The 21,105-nt window shown below is 38.7% G+C and overlaps 1 protein-coding gene across 1 annotated transcript; it reads right to left on the reverse strand.

Annotated features, from left to right (window-relative positions):
* Positions 1-695: 695 nt before the first annotated feature.
* Positions 696-20,843, reverse strand: lrrc74b (leucine rich repeat containing 74B). Its single transcript, XM_026187592.2, has 10 exons — positions 20,575-20,843; positions 19,565-19,739; positions 18,952-19,094; positions 14,104-14,236; positions 7,842-8,048; positions 5,624-5,733; positions 4,470-4,585; positions 4,018-4,096; positions 1,109-1,204; positions 696-1,026 (listed from the first exon to the last, which is right to left on the reverse strand). The coding sequence occupies exons 1-10, from the start codon at positions 20,671-20,673 to the stop codon at positions 910-912; spliced, it is 1,275 nt and encodes a 424-aa protein (XP_026043377.1). The 5' UTR covers positions 20,674-20,843; the 3' UTR covers positions 696-909.
* Positions 20,844-21,105: the final 262 nt, after the last annotated feature.

A 21,105-nucleotide genomic window follows, 5' to 3' on the forward strand; every position in this document is an offset into this window, starting at 1 on the left:
AGTTCGACTGATTTCAAAATCATTTTATGTTGTTTGCAGCCAAATGATCAGAGGGTTTAATTCTATGATACAGTACATATGTAACTAAAGTAGTAATAGTAATAAGTATTGATTATTTGTTAATGAAAAAATATGCAAATGTAGTCGTAAGATGACCCAAATCCCTACAAGCTATTAAAAAGCCCCAAAATAAACCAATTAGTTGTCAAATGTATTCAAATGCATATACATTACATGTTACATACAGTGTTCTGGAATAAAATAACTTGGCTTAAGATCATTTAGTGGTGTGTGGGAGAGATACAGTACATGCATACAAATGACAGCTCACTGTATGTATCTAACACAGCTCGAGTTGTCCTGCCTCAGTAAACAGGTCTCTTATCTAATAGTGGACTGTTCTTTCAAAGCTGGTTTTTCTATTAGACTAGTCATGCAGTACTTAAATCCTTTTTGTGCAACCCACTTTCACTTCTTTTCATACACAATACAGTGCTCTCTGATCCTCTCCATCATTCTACCCACTGACATTATATAACATCAAATCAGATCATATCTAAAAAGAATCATACTCAATACCTCTATTTTATGCCTATTTTCTATGACTTCATCAAATAAATTTGTTTTAAACACTACACACATGGTGTTTCTACTGGAAAATGAGCATCTGAATTGCTTTTATTTTCAATTGATTGGGTATTTAAGAAGTTTTATTTATTCACAGTGCATTTTATTCAGAAGGATATGCTCTCATGGCTCTTTAACAACAAAAAAGACATCTTTTTAAAAGTTATATTTTTGCAGGCATGCATCCTTTGGTTTATCTGTTGATGAAAACGTCCATAGGGCTTTGACAAGATTTCTTCCATCTTTGCTGGCATAAAAGTACAGCAATTACAGTAACACTTTTCAAGCTTTTGCTTTGCTGAATGTGCCAAAGCAGCCCCCATGATTTACTCTAAGCGCAGGGAATATTTCTTTCACTGCTGTATACAAGTCGTCAAAATCCCGGCTTACTGTGATGTCCTAGAGAAAGTGATACACAGAGGAACTAGTGAATAAGAGAACACTTGGAAAAAATGTCAAGGACCTAAGACGTGTGACTTACTGAAAAGTCTAAAGTCTCCAAGGCTGAATCTGGGTTGTCCTGTACAGATTTAAGGATCCCATAGCATCCAGCATTCAGGATGGGGTTCCTACCAATCTGGTTACACACAGTACACAAGAAAAAACAGCAAAAATTGTTATGTTCTGGATAGGCAAGTGATGAAGAACCTTCCTATTATTGACTTTAAAAAATATTTCTACCCTTCATATCATCATATCTCCTCAGTGAAGCTATGTACAAAAAATAGTTCATCATGTATTCTTATTCTGGTGGAGATTTAAATGCCAAAATCGGTACACTTCTCACATCTGTTCAGCTCCCGTGAAGTTAGTCAATTAACTTAGCCAAGTCCAGCCAAGAGCACTTATGAAATTCAATAATTAACTAGTTGAATGCAATTTTTTTTGTAAAAATGATAATTAGCTGTTTATGTGGGTTCTGGGAAGGAACCAATAACTTCCTGGAGTCTTTGCTGTTATACCGCTTAATGCCAAGAAAGCTGTACTTGTAATTCCCATAAAACTGGAAACTGTTTTTCCTTACGCTTTAGTTTTTCTACAGATTAAACAAACTACAACACGTCAGACAGTGTTAGGCAGACTGTGTAATCACAGAGCCACTATTTTTCAGTGTTTATACTCCACTAAACTAACCAGCTGGTAGAGGTAGACATTCATTTATATCTATGGTATGTCCCCAAATGCCAGCTTATTCCTTTATTCCTGGGATGGTTTTGGTCTATTATTATTTTAATTCAAAATTTGCATTATGTAATTCTCCAGAGTCAATCTAAACAATATACAAGGAAAAATACAGCTGAAATAATAGAAGCAGATACAAATTCACCTTCTTAACACCACACACACACACACACACACAGGTGGTTTGTTTCAGAATTCACTAATGAAAGAACTCTGTATTCTATGTCTAGGAGTGTATTTTGCTGGGATAATCATAAATTGTAGTTGAACAGTGAATACTATACAAAGGATACTTCTTTGCTCAGAGGGCAGGAAGACGTTTCCTTATTTGGTCTGTACCGGTTTGAACTGAGAATCTGCTGACACACGAACCTTTTTCCTCTATATAAACTGTTGTCTGATGAATAAACCTTTGAGTTGATTTTGGGAAAGCAACCTGAACAGTCTCTGTATCATTTTGTTCTCCTAACTGCTCCCGACGTCGTAACTAACCCAGCTGAACGGCATACCTGAGTGTTACTTTGAATAATTTTGAATCTTATACAAAACTCTGCTTATAGGTGCCCACGCCTCGGAGGAAACCCGATCCACGGAGAAACCAGGGACGGAGATTTCCTTCACACACACACACACACACACACACACACACACACACACACACACACACACACACACACACACACACACACACACACACACACACCTCTTTTTAAATGATGACTAAAAGTTTGGAGACAGTTCGCTCATGAGAAACCAGCATTTCAAATAATGAAGTCAGTATAGGTGCAAACACAATTCCAAAATGAAAATGTTAACAGAAACAAAATAAAACAGAGAGCAAAAAATGTAATGAAATGTAAAAATGTCATAAACTCATATTTTATTCATAGTAGAAGATAGAAAACAATTCAAATGCTTAAACCAAGACATTTTACTATTTCATGAAGAATATTATGCCATTTTTAATTCAGCAACACGTCTCCAAAGAGGAGTAAAAAAAGGCTAAAAAAATAGCTTACTAGAAAGAAACATCTGGAAAAACTGAGTACAGGTCAGGAAAATGATTAGGTATGAAAAGAGTATCTTAGAGCAGCACTGCCTTTAAAAACAGACAGGGTGTCTATCAGGGAAACTGAACTAAGGAACACTTCCAGAATTCTGTGACCACAGTTCGCCGTGCCATCCACAAATGCAGGTTAAAGCTCTGTGATGCAAAGATATGTGAACATTATCCAGAAATGCCATCTTCTGTCAGCCAAAGCTAATTTAAAATGGACTGAGGCAAAGTGGAAAACTGTTCTGTGGTTAGACAAGTCAAAATTTGAAACTCGTTGTGGAAATCATGGGCCCTGCATCCTCCAGATTAAAGAGGAGAGGGACTGTCTGACTTATTATCAAAACTTAGTTTAAAATCCTGCATACCTCTGATGGTATGGGGGTATATCAATGCCTATGGAAATTGCAGCTCGTGCCTCTGGAAAGGAATCATCATGACTGAAACAGATTTTATATATTGGGCAAAATATGCTGTCATCCAAACAACATCTTTTTTAAGAAGGTCTGAAAAAGACAATGCTAAAAACAATATACTGCAGCTATCAAAACAATTGCTTCTTAGAAAGAGAGTACAAGTGCTTAAATGTCCTGCCGGCAGCACAGACTTTTCACCGCCTGAAAGCATTATAAGCTGAAAAAATAAAAAACAATGACAAAGACCACCCAGGACTACTATTTCAGCTATATTCACAATTGGGTTAGTGTGCTATCATATTAAAAGAAGCAACTGCTGCTATTGTTGCTTAGTCTGAGTTTCTCACAATGATTTTATTATTTTATTGTGAACCTTTATGCTTTCAAACAAAGTATAATTTGTTTCAGGAATATTTGGATGCTTCGCATATCAAAGAATTTTCAATTGATTAATCTTCAAAGATTGTTCATTAGTTTGCGTACATTTTAAAACTTGCATATGCTATGAAAGATTTCGAACACAGGAGCGCACAAGCAGTCAGTATCCGATTGGCAGAATTTAACTCAATTTAGCATGTTCTCTATAACTTTTTCAGTCAGCTGAGCTGAGCACCTGACAATTCAGCTTGAGCATTTACATTAAAATGAAGTACACTGATCCATTTATTTATCCTATTTTATCCACTGATGCCCCCCATTGCTCGTGAAGCTAGAACCAATCTCTTTTCAGCAGCTTACATTCAGGGATTTGATTGTCTTGTTTACTTTGAGGCCCATGGCGAGGTGGATCGCTCCTTCAGGGGGTATTCGGTTGTTACTGTGGCGAGAAACAAAAGCAGAAAACAAGAGTGTGTGTTGGAGTGTGAGGGAAGCAATCATAAAGTGTTACTTTTTTAAATGGCATTATTCATCCAAGTGAATTTGTAAAGCAAGCTCTGTTTTACTAAAAAAGTTAAGCAAACGGCAGAGGAAACTGGATTATTTGATTTCTTTCTTTAAGAAAAAGGGTAATCACCATTTAAGATCGATTAGAATCAGTCTGGAAGAGTAGTTTGAACTCGCCAGGAAGTTTATAAACAATGTGAAAGATAAGATTGTGAATTCTAATTTGTGAAAATGATCGTGGCTTGAGCTCTCAATTTCTACTCACTAATCTGATCATTCGATAGTAACACAACAAAGACACATACCTGATATTTAACTCTTCTAAAACATTGTTCTCTTTAAGAGCCTGTCCTAAAGCACTGGCTCCTTCTTTCCCAAAGCCATTAAATGACAGATCCAGTATTCTAAGAAAAACATTTTCCTGAAACACACAAAAGAATGTATCAATACTTAAAGGGACAACTTGAACAAGTTCTCTAACAAGATTAAATCTCAACAAAAGAAATATCTTACTTTAAAAATGACAGTGAAGTATAGATTCTGAATTAAAAATCCCTGCCAGGGTGTGAATCAATCACACCTGCCAGTGATCAGGGTCCACTTGGCCATGTTGGTTAATAAGATAGGGAAAGGAAAACTACTGTATAGCTTCTCTTGCAGTGAGATGCTTGATGAATACCTGCCTGGGGGGCTGCTTCACAAAGCAGGATAAGGGAGTCAGCCAAGATATGAGATGTTGTCTGCAATTAGCAATTACCATATTATTAATCTTAATAGGTTTTGATGTCAGTGTAGCATCATTATGATGTTGTTATAATTCTTTTACCAGATAAGTATCCCTGGTTTGGGAGTTTCCACTCCACTTAGTCAAAATTTCAGTCATTATCAATTCAGATAAACAGATCGCTTTATGTATAAATATTGTCAAAGGTGGGTGGCCAAAGGTACAGTTCACAAACGTTTTTTTTTTTTTGTACTTTCCTTTTATTGGATTCCCAATTTTTCAGTTCAAGGCCATTTTAAAGAGGGACTTACTTTCATGTTTTGTGTTTTTTTTTTTTTTTTTTACTGGTTTCATTGGTTACAAATGCAGATATGAGGAAGTTATATAAAGCCTTTCATAGCTTTAGGGGAAGTTGTGCAAAATCTGATGTAACTGGGATGTGGAGTTAGAAAATGGAGGGTTACTAGATTCAAGTATACATTTTTTGGTTATGCACATGAAGTTAAATATTTTTACTTGACTGGTAAATTATTTATGCCTAACACCAGATGTGATATTTTTAGCCACTTTCATTTGACATACCGCTATTTTAACTTAGGATAATTTGTTATTTGATGGCTTCAACTAATCAATGTACTTTAGTCTTATTTTTCACTGTACCATTAGATCTTCTTTGTCTTGCATAAGGTCAGAAAGCTAATCTAGGATTTACACATTCATGTCCAAGTGTATTACCCCAAGACCATTGGCCAGCATTACTGCTCCTTTTTGTCGAATGCAATTCCATGCCAGGTTTAGCGATCTCAGCCCGGTGTTCTCAGACAGAGCATCTCCCATGTGTTCCCCTTGTGAAAATAGAAAATGAACATAAGAATAATTCAGAGCAATTTGATAAAATAAATAGTTGCATTATTGCATTTTTAAAACAATGAAATGTACTCATCCTCATATAAAGGCTTGTTTAGAAATAGTGAGTCTGTTTATTCATTATTCATGAATAATTATAATGTGTATCTAATGTAATATATTAGATACACATTATATAATATAATATAATGTGTAAAAATGGTAACAAGATAGTTTAGACATGTTTATGAATTATTATACATAATCAGAAAAACGTTTTGTTTTTTGTTTTTTTAAACTCTGCTCTTCAAAGCACTGTATCATCTCCACTATATTCCCTTAACGCTTTACTGAGTGACGACTATAGAGGTAACTATCTTGGACAAAAATATATACCCCTCATCATGTCACTGACATTTTCCATAAATATAAAAAACTGCATGACACTCGGTGGTTCATAATCACTCAAGATAATGTGCTCAGCTGGAAAAGCCATAATGCCATAGCATGAATGTCAGTGTGTTTGACTGGTACACTTTTGGTACATGCTAGAGTGCGCTTAAAACACATAAAAATGTACTTTGACATATCAGCAGAAGCATTGAGGAATACAGAATAGAGCATGTGGGGATGAATCATAGCGATAAGATATGGTGGTGTCCTCTTTCCCTCATGTAGATTTATTTTCAATTATCTATATCAGATGCTCAGTGCTCTGGTCTGCCATTCTTCCACAAGGTGCCTGTCACAAAGCTCATCCGCATGATAATTGAAAGAGGTTTTAATGAAGGCGAAATGTGCTTGACCTTTGAATGCCACAATCTGCTGCTGCATGCTGTCTTATGACTGCTTGGAGATAAGGCTGCACCATTATGGCAAAATCTTTTATGACAGCAGAACCCCTCTCCCACCCCCCTTCTGCTTACATGCTTACATACAGTTTAGTCCTAATGTTAAATAAATCTGCAGTAATAGTCACTTCACAGGCCTTTATTGTACATTAATTATAAATGGAAAAGAGAGCAAAAATAGCATATACGATGACTTCAGCAGCTATTGGCATATTGAAAATAATCATTGATGGTATCCAACCAATTTATGGGTGGGCTGATACAAAGGCCGATATTACTACTTGCTGATCTACAGATATCAGTATTTATAACGTGTGATTAAAAAAAAGTAAGTAAGTAGTGGGAGAAACATTCTTTAGCCATGTTATGAGTATTGGCATTACATAGTTTGTCCAACAGAGGGCACTCTAGACAAATAACTATAGATAACAAATGCTAGGAAATCTGTTTATGTTTTGTGTGCCTGAAAGAAAAACGAATACTGGCTAATATGTATATACAATTTTCTGTATTGTTATCTCTTGGCCTTAAAAATCCTATATCAATTTTGTTCTACTCATTTATGTACAGATAAAAAAGAAAAGTAAACACAGAATAACGTTGATTTTAGGCAATAAAATCCTTAAATAAATTATTTTGCTTGTCTTTAAAAACTATCTTCAAAAGATGGAAAGGGAAACTATGCACCAATGAGTGTATTTAAATAGTTGTGTGCCTTATATTTTCAATGGTTTTATCTACACTGTAAGTGAAATTACAGGACAATTATATAGGAAATTATAGTAGTCTACACTAATATTTTGGACTGTGCTCTCCAGTTTGCCCAGTTAACCCTTTAATCCTATCTGGCTAACCAAAATTAAAACTAGCAGCTACACCTTAGGCCAACATTAGTAATGGATCTTGTCTGTGCCTTCTAATCTCTGCTGCTGGTTTCTCGTGGAAATCAGGAAATCAGAGGGCAGATTTTTTTAAAGGCCCAAATTAAGATGAAAAGCAAAGAAAAAGAATTTACATCCTATTCCCCACACTGCCTTAAGGTCTTTTGCGATTTATTGATGCAACATATAATTTCTAGGTCCTGAAGTTCAGTTATCTGGTGCTGTTAATGGAAAATATGTGAAAAACTGTATCTCTTGCACAAATCTTTAATATCATCTTAATAAAAACTGGAGTCATGGGTACTGTTTCAATCTTTGAAAGGCTACAGCCTTATAGAAACTATGAGACCTTTACAAAACTAATTACTTTGCTACCTGCACTCTCCCCCAGAGCATTGTAGCTGAGGTCGAGGTGCTGTAGTTTGGTGTTGGTGATCAGCGCTGGGCAGAGGTGTTCAGTGGACCGGTCTGTGAAATGGTTTCCTGACAGAATGAGTCTCACCAGGGTGATGTTCTCTTTAAGCATACCAGCTATGGCTTTGGCTCCATAAACCTCTAGATTGTTATTGGACAGGTCCACCTCTGGGATTGACACACAAATTGAAACATCATGCAAGGTGAAAAGAGACCAATAAAAGTGGCAAGTAAACTAAACACAAGAAGGTTCCAAAAAGACCAAATAGCACTCTCAAAATGTTTTTGAGCATTTGGTAATTGTCATTATTGCAGTACAGTATTTCACAAAAAAAGATGAATCATTTCCTCTGCTTTATTTTTTCTGAATTTCACATATTTCTCACATACTGTCTCTATTTTTGGAGTAAATTTCCTTTGGGAGGAGGTAGAGGAAAATTCAGTTTAAATGCGATAGGTTTAGCTGGGGAGTGCATTTGATAAAGCTTTTGAATCTGAAAAATAAATCACTGTTTTTAGATACTGTCTTCTCACTACTATAGCAATGTGTCTGAAATGACCTTCCTAGCTATTGCATACTATTTAAGTTAATCAACTAATTTTTAAATTAAAAATGAATTAAGTTGGATTTTTTGATGGCTTATCACCATCTGAAAACACAAAACACAAAAGTAACTGAGAAATGATGCATTTAGTATATAGTGACAATGTGCATTTCAACTGCAGCAAATCAACTGGACCAGCAATTTGGTTCAAGATTACAGGCATTCCTATCCCCCCCGAAACTGAATTATAACTACTTCTCCTGATCCCTAATATTTTATCTAGCACCAGCAGCAGCTGCAACATGCTTTAGCTTTTACTGGAACAGACTGGATAGACTGCTCTAATGATGAATCCCAATAAGCTAGTTTTCTTCAAGCACCACCCTTAGGTCAACATTTGTGTCTCTCAGTAAAACATTTTGTAAGTGTGCACATTTACAGACATTCACGCTGACCTCCACCATTATCTTGTATTCAGTGATACCTTCACTTTCTATAAGTCATAAGGTCAAACGTTCTGTTTAAACCAGTTTTATACTTACAACAATTCTGCCAGCCTCAACAGAAAAAGATTATCTTTATCGTTCACATAAACATGATAGAGTGGTCAATGGAGCTTGATAGCCTGCTGATGATAACAGCATGGTATCACTGGCTTCAGTGTTTTTCAGTAAACATGACTCATTTACTTTTCATATCCATCTAAAGATTAATTGGGCTTGTTTTTTGTTTTAATCTTGTGAACACATGACTATTAAACCTCCAATCTATAGTACATCCATGTAGTCCTGCTCCCATTCATTCCAGGCCTGGAGAAGGTCCTTAGGAAGGTTGGGGTCATCCCAGTCAGTCCGTGAAGCCCACATCTGCTGAACGATAATCTTAGCTCTTGTGGTGTATGGCACAATGTAGCCAAGTCAGTCGTACTGACTCGCTAAAACCTTGTAGACTGTGCGCAGGGTCACTTGAGGATGGTCAAGAGTGTGGAGCTTGTAGTACAGCCTGTCTGATGAGCAGTGCCAATGGAGCCCCAGTGCAGCTTCTTTCTGATCAGGTTTGCCATGTGTGATCCAGAGCTCAGCGCTGTCTGATCTAAGCTCTGGGGGCAGGTGGCTGATGATTGAGGGCTGGTTACTGGCCCATTGTCTTAACTCAAAACCTCCATCAGCCAGAAGCTTCTGTAGTTTCTCCACAAGTACTTTAGCTTCTACCTCTGTCGCCAAGCTCCGGAGGCAGTTGTCGACATAGAATGATTACATCACAGTCTCACGGACGTCTTCCCCAAAGATAGCGCAGCAGGGGCTACATGTGGTGCCGAAAGGGAGTACTCTCCACTCCTATACAAAAGGGGGGTCGTCACGTTTACAGTCCCGCCAGAGGAATCGGAGGAGTGGCTGGTCTTCTTTTAGTAGGCGGACCTGATGGAACATCCTACGGATGTTGCTGCTGAAGGCGACGGGGTGCTGTCGAAACCTCAAAAGCACTGCCAGGAGGGTTGGCCCCAAAGTAGGTCCAGGGAGGAGATGGTCATTGAGGCTCTGCCCCTGGAACTGGAATGAGCAATTGAACACAACTCGATTCTTGCCGTTATGCTGCACCATTTGGTGTGGGATATACCAGCTAGCAGGAGTGTTGTCAGCTCCAGGCTCAAGCTTGACAACAAAACCTTCACGTTGTAGTCTCTGAATCTCAGTTGTGTAGCAAAGGACCTTCTCTGATGACTTTAACAACCTCCGCTCTGCCCCTTTAACCCTAACTGCTGCGCAGTGGTCCTGAGAAGGATGGTCCACTCAGACCCGTCATCCAAGACAGCATAAGTCTCTAGGACTCGATCGCCATTCCTCAGTAAAACTGATTTTCAATAGGACTTTACATCCTCCTAGTGGTTTGTCAATGTACAACTCTTCCTCTCCAACTCGTGTAGTACCTGAGCCTGTTGTTGCAGAAGAGGCCTGGGCGGCTTGCACATTTTTAGTGGACCTGTCATTGAGTTTGTGGAGGACAAGGAGATGTTGTTGGTTGCATGTCTTACAGCGCATCTTTAGATCGCATTCTGCAGCATGGTGGGTCCTCCCACAGCACCAGCACCGGTTGTTACTCTTGATCCAGTGATGCCTTTGTGCTTTGTGTAGCTGTCTGAAATTTGAGCAGTTGTTTAAAGAGTGATCGACGCTGTTGCAATAAGGACAATACTTCTTCCCATTGTGTTTGGCTGCTGCCACTGTTGGAGCGGCACCAGATTCTTGGGGCTCAGTGTTCAACAGTATTGTGGTTGTCTTACCGGTGAACTTCCTCCTGTCCTCTGCCATCAGAAACGTTGCTCTCTTTGAGCTGAACCATGCCATGTCGACTTGCACCTGCAGCTCATATTCAAGCCAGTGTGAGAAGTCAGTCAGTGTAGGAATGGGGATGGTTTGAAGATGAATATATCGACGGAAGCTGGACCTCAAATCATGCGGCAGTTTTTCAAGCAACCTTGACACGTGGGACCCAAATTCCAGCTCCACAATTCCTTTCCTTCCTAATTGTGCAAGCATGCTGACCAGGGAGCCTACCTTTAGTGCAAACATCCTGAAGGTCTTGGTATCTCCTGACATAACAGGTGGCCCGTCCATTAACTCTGCTATACGCTGGAGTGCCAGTTGATGCGGCTGTCCATACTCCTGGTTGAGGGCATCCATTGTGTTGGTATAAGTGTGCCTAGAATGGCTATAGGAGTCAGCAATAAGCAGGGCCTCCTCCAGCTTAAGATGGTCTACCAGTATTTGGAATTTAAACTGTTCTGTTGCGTCGGCTGGGAGGATATTTTTTTCCAATGCGATCCTCAGCCTTGCAAACTCTTGAGGATTTGGGTGTACAAAATATGGGATTGTAGGTGCTGACCCCCTATAATAGCGCTCCTGACCCCCCACCGGGCTCGGCTGTCGGGATCTAGAGTACGAATAGTACTCCGAGTGCGCGGGTCTTGGAGGGGCCTGGTAATGCGACCCATACTCTCGATGGGGGCAATCCCAACCTCCAGTTGGCAGCTCTGGGAAACGGTAATAATCCCTGTCCAAACTGCGAGGGTGACACGATGATGCTGCATGCTGTTTTCTCTCTGACAAGGTGAAACCCTCAGGTGAGTAATCACAACTTCTTCGTCGAGAGTGCTGGGTGTCCAATACCGATGCTGCCATCCTCTTCGAGGGACGGGTAAGATGTCTGGAATGAACAGCGTACCTTTCGAGAGAATGCCGGCGTGTTGCTATATGTTCTTAAGGGTGCTGACAAGCTGAATCTGGCTGCCTAACAGGTTCCCGCGGAGCCCCCTCATATGGCATTGTCATATCAAGTCCTGGGAGAATGTGTCCCTTAACTCCTTGGATTGAAGCTGCATGCAGTTTCTTGCCACCATCAGACTCTGCTCCACTGTGATGGCCAGGACTGGCCTGCCGATCCAGCTTGGCAGACTGGTCCCTTCGCTTGAACTGTTGAGGAGGTCGTGTATCACATGCACTCTGCAACTGAGTAATAACACTGCTGAGGTGGTTGAGTTGCTCACGTAACTGCTCTGTCTCATTTGTAGCCTGGGGGTGAAGCTGGCCCATTCTCTGGTCACTTTTCTTAGCCAGCTCTGCATTCTACAATCGCAACTGGTCCAATGCTTCCAGCAAGGCTTTCTGCTCGCTTCTCAATCTATTATTCTCCTGCTGCAACATTTCGGTGTCCTCTTCCCATCGATCCCTGATGTCCCATCCAGACTGGAAACTATCCTGAGTGACCGGAGATTCAGACCGAGGAGATCCATGAGCCCCACCAGGCTCCTCCTCATGTCTCCAACGCGGCGGGGGAGTGTGTGCTGATCTGGGAAGTGATGATCTCCCCCGGGGGAGATAGTCACTCCTCGAAGATGGGCAGGAAGAGCCTGGTGTCTCCTGGCGTGCTGTTCTTCCATGCTTTTATTACAGGGATCAGATCCGGCTCCGAGGACCACTTGTTATAGCGGACGCCCTGGACCACTATCTCTGAAACGTGATTCGGTACTGTTACCTGGTAATAAAATCCGGTCAGAGACGGGGAATGATGTCAGAGTGGAAGAACTTTATTTGCCACGAGCCCACATCGAACACACACACTCTCTGGCAAGTAAGGATGTGGTTACTTGCCCGCCTTAGTCCGATTCAACTCAAGTCCATAACTTGCCTGCAGCAGCGTTACTCTCCGACTACACTTTTAATTGCCACAGCAAGGAGAGAATGGGTGAGCATTCTGATTGGCTGTTGGCCCCTGGGGGAATCATGCTCCTCCCATGCAGGTAACGCATGCCCTGGCCCAAGGACTTTTTAACAGAGGCCATAAGAAGATAATTTGTAACATTCACTAAATCTCTTTCTGTACTGTGATGAGCTCTGAAGCCCGACTAAAACTCTTTCAATTAACCATTCCTCAACCGATGATCAGTTAGCTTTTTTACAACTACTCTATTATTTCTGAGAGAATAAGAATGTTGGAGCTTGGCTTATAATTAGCTTTTTAAATAGTGGTTTAACTACTGCCATCTTAAAGGCCCGTGATATGTAGCTTAATAGAGACATATTTAAGATTGAAGCATTAAAGGTTAATGGTAGGACTTCTTTGAACACTCTTGTAGGAATGGAATCTAAAAAAACACATTGATGATTTGGAGGAATTACTGAAGCCAACTCAAATGTTCTTATTTTTTCAATCAATGATGAAGATGTTCTAGCTTTGTGGATTTTTTATTTATTTATTTTTATAGAGCAACAAACTATTTGCTAAATGATGATCTTCTAAATTGGTGAGACAATTTCCACTCCAGCTTACAAGTTATCTCTTTTATGGTGCATTTTTGAGAGTTATACCAGAGAATCAAATACTTGTGATTTGATGCTTTTTCATTTTCTACTGTATCTGGAATCATATACAGTGAAGATGTAAATTTATTAATGAGATAATCAACCTTTGTGGGGGTAAAGTTCAGGTAGCTGGTCTGCAGTATGTTGACACATAGCATTGAAGAAGATAACAATGGAGGAATATTCGTAAACTAGTTACTGCACTTTCAGTAAGACTGTGATGAAATATATTCCCCACTGCGGTGTGATTCATTATTGTAAATTTAAATGTTGTTAGGAACTGATCAGACAAAATGTGGAAATTATCAGACAAATATATAATATGTTATGTAAAAAATACATAAAAACAACATGACATTCCTGAGTTAAAACTTGATTAGCTGTGTTGTCTCTAATATGTGACTGTGTGCATCTGAAGTTGTTTGCACAAGATCTTATTATAAATTGCAACAAAGTAACATGTTCCTACAGGAAATTAAAATTTCTTGCACAGTATAATGATTTGTTCTAACAATGATCTTGTGTATAGGATAAATTTCACCTTATGGGACTTTAAGGCTTTGGGATAATGATATGTAGAGGAACCATATATAGGTGTTCTTCTCTTTAGAGTGTTCTCATGTTCCAAACTGCACATACAAGTAGTGCAATATGAGAAAGAACAGATATAAAAGGGAAACTTGAGATGGTAAGTGTTTTATATTTATTGGCGGAAAATGTTGAATATGTTGATGTTGGGGTCCCACCTTTGCCATTAAGAAGTATAAAGAAAAAAAGAACACAACGTGTTGAGTCCACAGTAAATCACAGTAAAACCACCTGTAATGTAGCAATTTCCTTTTAACATCTCAGCTATAGCAGCTCCACCCATGCCTTCCATCCAATTATCTCGCAGGTTCAGCCGCAGTATTGAAGTGTTGGTTACCAGGGGAACCGCCAGTGCTTTGGTGCCCTGAAAATACACAACCATACCCCCCCAACCCATCCTCAAAGTGAATTTCTTCTGTTTGTTCACAGCAGTATATATTCTTATCTGCATTCCTGTTAAAAGATGTACTCACACAGGTGGGCAGAGAGAGAGAGGGGAATATTAAACCTGTACAAGACAAATGAAGCAGAAGGGAGCGATGTGGAGGCGTAGGTCAGAAATGAAACTCACAGCACATGAAAATTATTGTTTCTAGCATGGCTAATGAGAAAGTTGAGTGCATGAAGCCTTAACTGAGTCGACTTGATGATAAATAGGACAGAATCTGCCTCATCGGGGTATATCACGTTTAAATGCAAGCAAAGTAAATTTCTGTAAGATTTAAAAAGCGTATCAATTTCCTAGACATAAAACAGATAACCTTTGGAAGTCACACTTTTTGATTTTACTCTTTGTGTATGACAGATAAAGACATATTTAAAATCCAATTTAATCTGTCTGAATGATGTTCCTGGTGCTGGAACCTACGGAATGAGCTGGTTGAGGAATGAATTTATCTTTTATAACTTTCATTTACACCATTATAGAGCAGTGCAAGCCTGTAAAAATGTCAAACTGTGCAGCAGCTGAAAGCCCCTGCCTGACCAGTTTCAGTTTTGGAAAGAATGTATTCATCCCTCAGTCGGATATGTAAAACCAAAGAGGTATTTTACACTGATTACTATGAAAAAAAGGACAGTAATTAGTATCGATTACTAGGGATAGATAGGGGTCATAATTGACAAAAATACAATTTTAAATTTTGTTTTGTTGAATGTTTTGTGCTTCTTCTTTTTTTAAATGAGTATATTGTAAGAATAATAAAGAAACCTTAATGATGTGTATATGTATGGAAATGTAATACTAAATGTAGTGCAAATCTGTTTATTTCAGGTTGTGACACTATAATAATCTTGTCTCTAATGTTTAGCAGGACCATGTAATTAAATAGGTTTTCTCTATCAGCATAGATCAATAGAATGAAAATAGAAGAACAGAAGCTTGTTTTCTTAAGAGGTGAAATAATGGAGTAAGTATTGGTGAGGTCTATATAACAGACTACAGCATCAAAGCTATGTATCCACAAAATGAAAACAACTGACAGGTAAGTCATAACATTGATTATCTTGTTACAAACGGAACTGTCAAATGCTGTCAACAACAAGTACTGTAGACGGGATGCAGGAAAAGCGTAATGGGGCTTTAGGATAAAATGTGACAATTAACAATACCGCTTGCTGCATAAATCAAATGTATGGAGATCATGTAGGAAAAGCAATATTAGTGTTAATGTGTTTTGAGTAGATTTGGTACATGTTTTAAGGTAAAAATCCTGATAGCATATTTTATTATCTCATCTAAAAATCCATTACTGCAACTTTAATGGTCATTACCACTAGCTAAGACAAGAAAAACATCACAGTGAAATGCAAATCGTGCTTTGTTTGATAAGTATCTGTTAGCTGCAAAGAACTTGACCACAAATCTGACCAAGGACGCTTGCAAACTTTGCACATTAGGTTTACAAAATAGTGGAGAGAAGACAAATCAACAATATCTAACTTTAAGGCTGGCTAAAGCTCTTGCTCTTCAAATTAATAAGCAACATCTAAATCATCTACATCATCTACAGCTACATCATCTTGTTCAAAAAATCTAAGCTGCAGTCAGTGCATGGAAATGAAAATGATCTAAACAATGCAATGGTGTTTATTTGTTTGTGTTTTTCTCACCAAGAAGCAATAGCTTACTTTATTAATAAAACTTACAATGTAGCATCACTACTACTGCTACCACAGTGAACTTTTGAAGTTTTGATTGCCTCGGTTGGTTTAAAGTATTTTGTTGGGAGGAGGATCAGCACAATAGGAGACAGATGATTAAGTGTTGGGGATGATCCATTTATGTTCCGTGTCCTTGAAAAAGAACTGAAATCTTTGAATCTCGCTCTGCGCTGGACTTGGACACAGAACTGACTACTAAAGATCTCATGATCATCTATCCTGAAGGAGCCATGTGACTTTGAATTAGTAACACTGAGTAAAAGCCTGGATTAATCTAAAATACTGTTACAAGATTTTGAACATGCCTAGCTGGTACTCACACGCATGTTTTCACATGCATGTGAGGACCTTTGCACAGTTGGTTCATTTCAAATATCCTCCATCAGGTGAAACTGATCTGATGAGTGAGCCAGGGAGAGAAAAGAGAGATATTCTTCCATTCTACACAAAAAGAGAAGGGTTGTGGGGGTTGGCCTGAACCTTCTGTGTCAGTTTTTAATACAGCATGACCGCAGTTTTATAATGGTGTCATCATTTTCTTTGGTACCTAACCCTCAATAGCTTGAAAATCATCTCTTGAAAGTCTGTTTAAAGCCAGAAAGAAATATGTTGAATGATGTGTTGACTTTTTAACACCAGATAAAAATGTTTTCAGTGACCCTGATAAGGCTAAAAACTGTGAAAAAAATTAGCTGTATTGTCTGCTTTGAAATGTTCCAGGCATAGCTGCTGAGGGTGTAGATTGACAGGTCTAATAAATGAAATGCACTAAGGGAGAAATCATAAAGTGCTGCAAAGACTATATTAAACACAGTGTGGCTGTTTCTCTGGTGCGGTCTGTTTGGAACAAAACTCTAAAACTACTTGAATTTATTAAACTAAATTTTAAATTTCTAACTTCTAACTACTTAGATTACTCAATTATTGAAATAGCCCCCCCCCCCCCCTTTTTTTTTTTTTTTTTAAATAAGTTTTGGTTTCAGTCTCCAGTTTAATTTGTGGTTTTTGGGGTAATAACACTCTAACTCTGATATTAATATAGTTTGATTACTGTAAATCCCAAAATTGCACAGAATATAATGAATACAAAGCTGATGGAAAGCAGTTACAATTTTTACCTTCAGTATACTATTTCTTTTAAATACCTTAAAATCGCAATATCTGATTTTACTGTTTGGGTAGAACTAAATTTCAACACGAAGTAGGGCAGAATGTTGTTAGGTCAGAGGACATCTTTGTATTCCTGGCCACCTGGCAAATGTAAATTCAGCTTTTTCCTCTCTTGGTACTGCTTTTTGGTTCGAGGGAAATGCTGGGCCTCAGTAGTGTCTAGTGGCCAGTTGACTACTTTCTATCACTGAAAATAACAGCCAGCTGCAGCCAAACTACCAGTTTAGTTTTATGCTAACACTTTTTTTCTGGCTCTTTCCTGATTTATTTTCTCTCTCTCTGGGGTTGGGTTTTTTTTTTGGCATATTTGTCCGCGTAGATACAAAATGCAGTTTTTATGTGATGATTATCCAAAACTACCTGGCCCCAAGTGAGAAAATAATTGCCCCATTTATAACCCATGAATAAACTGTGAATAAACAGATTTTTTTGAAAAGCTAAGTCTAATTTCTTTAGCCATACCTTTGCCTAATTACTGCTACACCTGTCAAATCAATAAATCGCTTAAATAGAAAAAACAACAAATCATGCAGTGACTTAAAGAAAGTCAAGAACAGCTGGGAAACAAAATCATTGACATTTATTTGTCCAAAAAGAATTACAAAGCCTTAGAGTGAAAGTCATTATCAACAAATGGAGGAAACTCATTCCATTACATTTAAGTTCACGTGTCTGTCTTGCTCTCAGTCTGTGTGTTACTTCCTGTCTTATTTTGATAGTCTCCTGTGCTGTGTATGCGATGTTCAGTTTTCCTCCTTCCACCTTGTCTCATTAGCTAGATTCTGTTCAGCTGTGTTCTAATCCTAATTACCTGACATGTATATATGATCAGAATCTCCCTTTGTTTTTTGTGGTGTTGTTCCTCATTGTTTTGTCCTCCCTTGCAGTATATTGCCCCTGAAGTCTCATTGATGTGGTTTTACATGTTTTCTGACTTTTGTACCTACTTTCAGTTAAATAAAGCTGCTTTTAGTTTACCCCTTGTGTTTATATGTCCTGCTTTTGGGTCCTACTCCTGCCTGATACACAGCCAGTCTTCACAAAAACCACAGCTGACAAAAATGAAGGTTTTGTAGTGGCCTAGACTTACAGGACTAACAGGAAGAAACCTTTGGCAGAACCCAGCTCCAGGAGGGGTAGGTTTCACAGGTGCACTACAAACTAAGATTAATGGTTTTGCAAGCTACTTGGAATTTAAAGTGAGACTTTTCTGTATCACAAAAGTGTCTCGCTTTGTACCTGGCTAAATCACTGTGGTAACTTAATTTATTCCTGTACTTAATGTATTTTACAACCAACTGATAGCAACAAAGTGCCTAAAGATAAAATTTAAAATGAGTTCACTGTTTCATTGATTCATTGTGCCTGAGTGATTCATAGGTCAGTACTAAACACAGAAAAAACATTCTTCTGAAAATGGTCAGGTAAAAGGACTGGACTAAAAATGAAAAAGCAAAAATATTAATAACATGTATAAATGTTTTTGTTGGTAATATTATTATTATCATTATTGCATTATTATTACTTATGATACTAACAATAAACATATTTCTTAAAACAATAATAAAATAGGAACATTTAGGGAGAAAAAGAGCTACAGAATAAAGAAATTAATCATCTTCCCCTGCACTATTGACAATCTTTTCTTTTGTCACCAGAAACTCAAACTCCAAAGCCTTCCATGAAAGTATCAGCCTTTTTGTCTTTCTAATAATTTTAAAAATGTTGCCTTATTTTTTACTATACCTGAGGCCCCAGGCCACGATGCATCATAACCAGTGTGCTATTTTGCATATGCTGCAGGAAATAAGAGGCAGGGACCACCCGGAACTTTTTACACGCTGTCACATAGCATGTCTGCCTCGTCAGATCGTATGCCGCCTCCTTACCTGCAACATAAAGACAGCACTCTGTCTCAGTCGTTCACGCTCCGTACCTTTTGTGTAAAAAGGAGTGATATTGCACATTTTCCCATTGAAGGACCTTTTGAGTGGGACATTGAAATATCCCTTGTTGTTGATTTTGCCCTGTCAGGAAAGCTCATTCATACCAGATGGTTTTCATTTCTGGTGAAAAGGAAGCCTGACACAAAGACTGAGATGAAATCATTAACATGCATAATAGGACTCCACATATGTGGGTGGGTGCATGTAGGAGTGTCTTTTTTTTTAAAAAGTCATTTGGTGTTTGAGAAAATGGAAAGGCAGATAGGAAAAAAACAGATGGGTGACAAAAGGGCTTTGCCTTATCTTAGATGGTGTGAACAAGAGCAAATTAAGACTTGCTATCAAAACATGATAAAATATTGTAACATTCCCACCCAATTGATCTCCTTTTGGTTGCCAAAATTAAATTATACCTTCGAGCTCCAAATCTGTATCATAGTCCTCATCAGAGCTCAGGCACTCCTGTACTTGAGGCTCCTTTTCTTCGTCTTCCTCGTGTCTTGTGCCTCTGTCTAGCACGTTCCTGTCAGGGCTTGAGTGTTGGTCTTTTGGCCCACGCATATCAACCTCTGTCTGGCTCATTCTTGGCTAGATGGAAAATGAGAAAGTAAGACATCGTGACTCGTCAAACCTGTCTGTTGTACGCTCCCTGTGTGAGCAGAGTTGATTGATTTTACTGCCAGGAGAATAAAACCAATACCTACAGTGTTTAGTTCATCAGTGTGGGCTTGTGTCTTTAAGATCGTATCCTTCTGTTTTTATAATCTTTGAAAGTACTTCCCTATCCTCCCACTCCATTCTTCCCACCTCTCTTTAACCTCTTCAACCACAAGCTATTTTTGCTCCCTTTCACTCCTTTTATTTCTAAGCTTATGGTACATTCACATATGTCTCAGTCAGTGATGCTTTATATTGTTATTTCCAGAATACATAAGTAGAATTAGTTAGCATAGCAGAACAGGTCCTGCACATGTTCGGGCACAGCTCTGATAGTGAATTTCTCATACAGTGGGACCCAAAAGTGTAATTAAAACACAAGGACATGACTTTGAGGCCCCTTCTTTTAAATACATTCATGTGAGTACACAGGTCAAAAGAGCAGTTTATAAAAGGAAGCAGCAGGTCTTTAGTCTGTACGTTTGAGGCTGTGTTTCCTTGCCCAGGGCAAGGAAAGTGCTTAGACGTGCCTAGAGATTTGGTTAAGATCTCAATTTCTAAAACCTATTATGCTCTTTTATGCTCTTACAGGTCTATAACATGCTTTCAGTTCTCACCCAAAGTCCGTCTCCTATATCTTATTTAATCTCGAGCTTTTTGAAATTCTGCCTTTGAACAGTCTCAAGAATCTAATCTTACCTACCTGGTCGTTCACACTTCCCTTGCTCAAGAGTTTGCAAACTTGGCTGCATAGTCGGTTTCCTACCTCCCCCAGCTGCAGCTTCCCACTTTCTGTTTCTGCGTCATCGTCTTCCAGCACAGACGGCAGCAGCACCTGCTTGGCCAACTTCTTCCCATGAAGCATGACACTGATAATAGCTGTAATATTGATACTAAGACAACTATTTTGCTACCTTTATGCAGAAATTCCTTAGTAATTTCTTTCTTTTTTCCTTCTGTCCTTTTTTTGTGCTTTTAGATCCAAACGGCAAGTAAAATATTTGCGTTGTGAGCTCAATCACTGCACTGAATTTCAGCAGGATTTGGTGCACTATGTCTTCTCGCAACAGAGCTTACTTAAAGGTCTTGGCAAACTCTGCTGTGGTAATTAAAAAGGCTAGGACTTCACTACCTGACTGTAAGTCACCAATCAGAGTTCTTTTGTCATGTTTGGATGGCTTGATTTGTTGACAGGTTGTCATGGCACTCTCAGTACTCTGAGTGCCGACTCTTTCAACCATGACAACCAACATTTACAGGAGGAGGAAAAGGAGGAGGGGGAAGTAAATGGATTGTT

This window comes from Astatotilapia calliptera, chromosome 12 (assembly GCF_964374335.1).
Source record: "Astatotilapia calliptera chromosome 12, fAstCal68.1, whole genome shotgun sequence".
NCBI classification, from domain to species: domain Eukaryota; kingdom Metazoa; phylum Chordata; class Actinopteri; order Cichliformes; family Cichlidae; genus Astatotilapia; species Astatotilapia calliptera.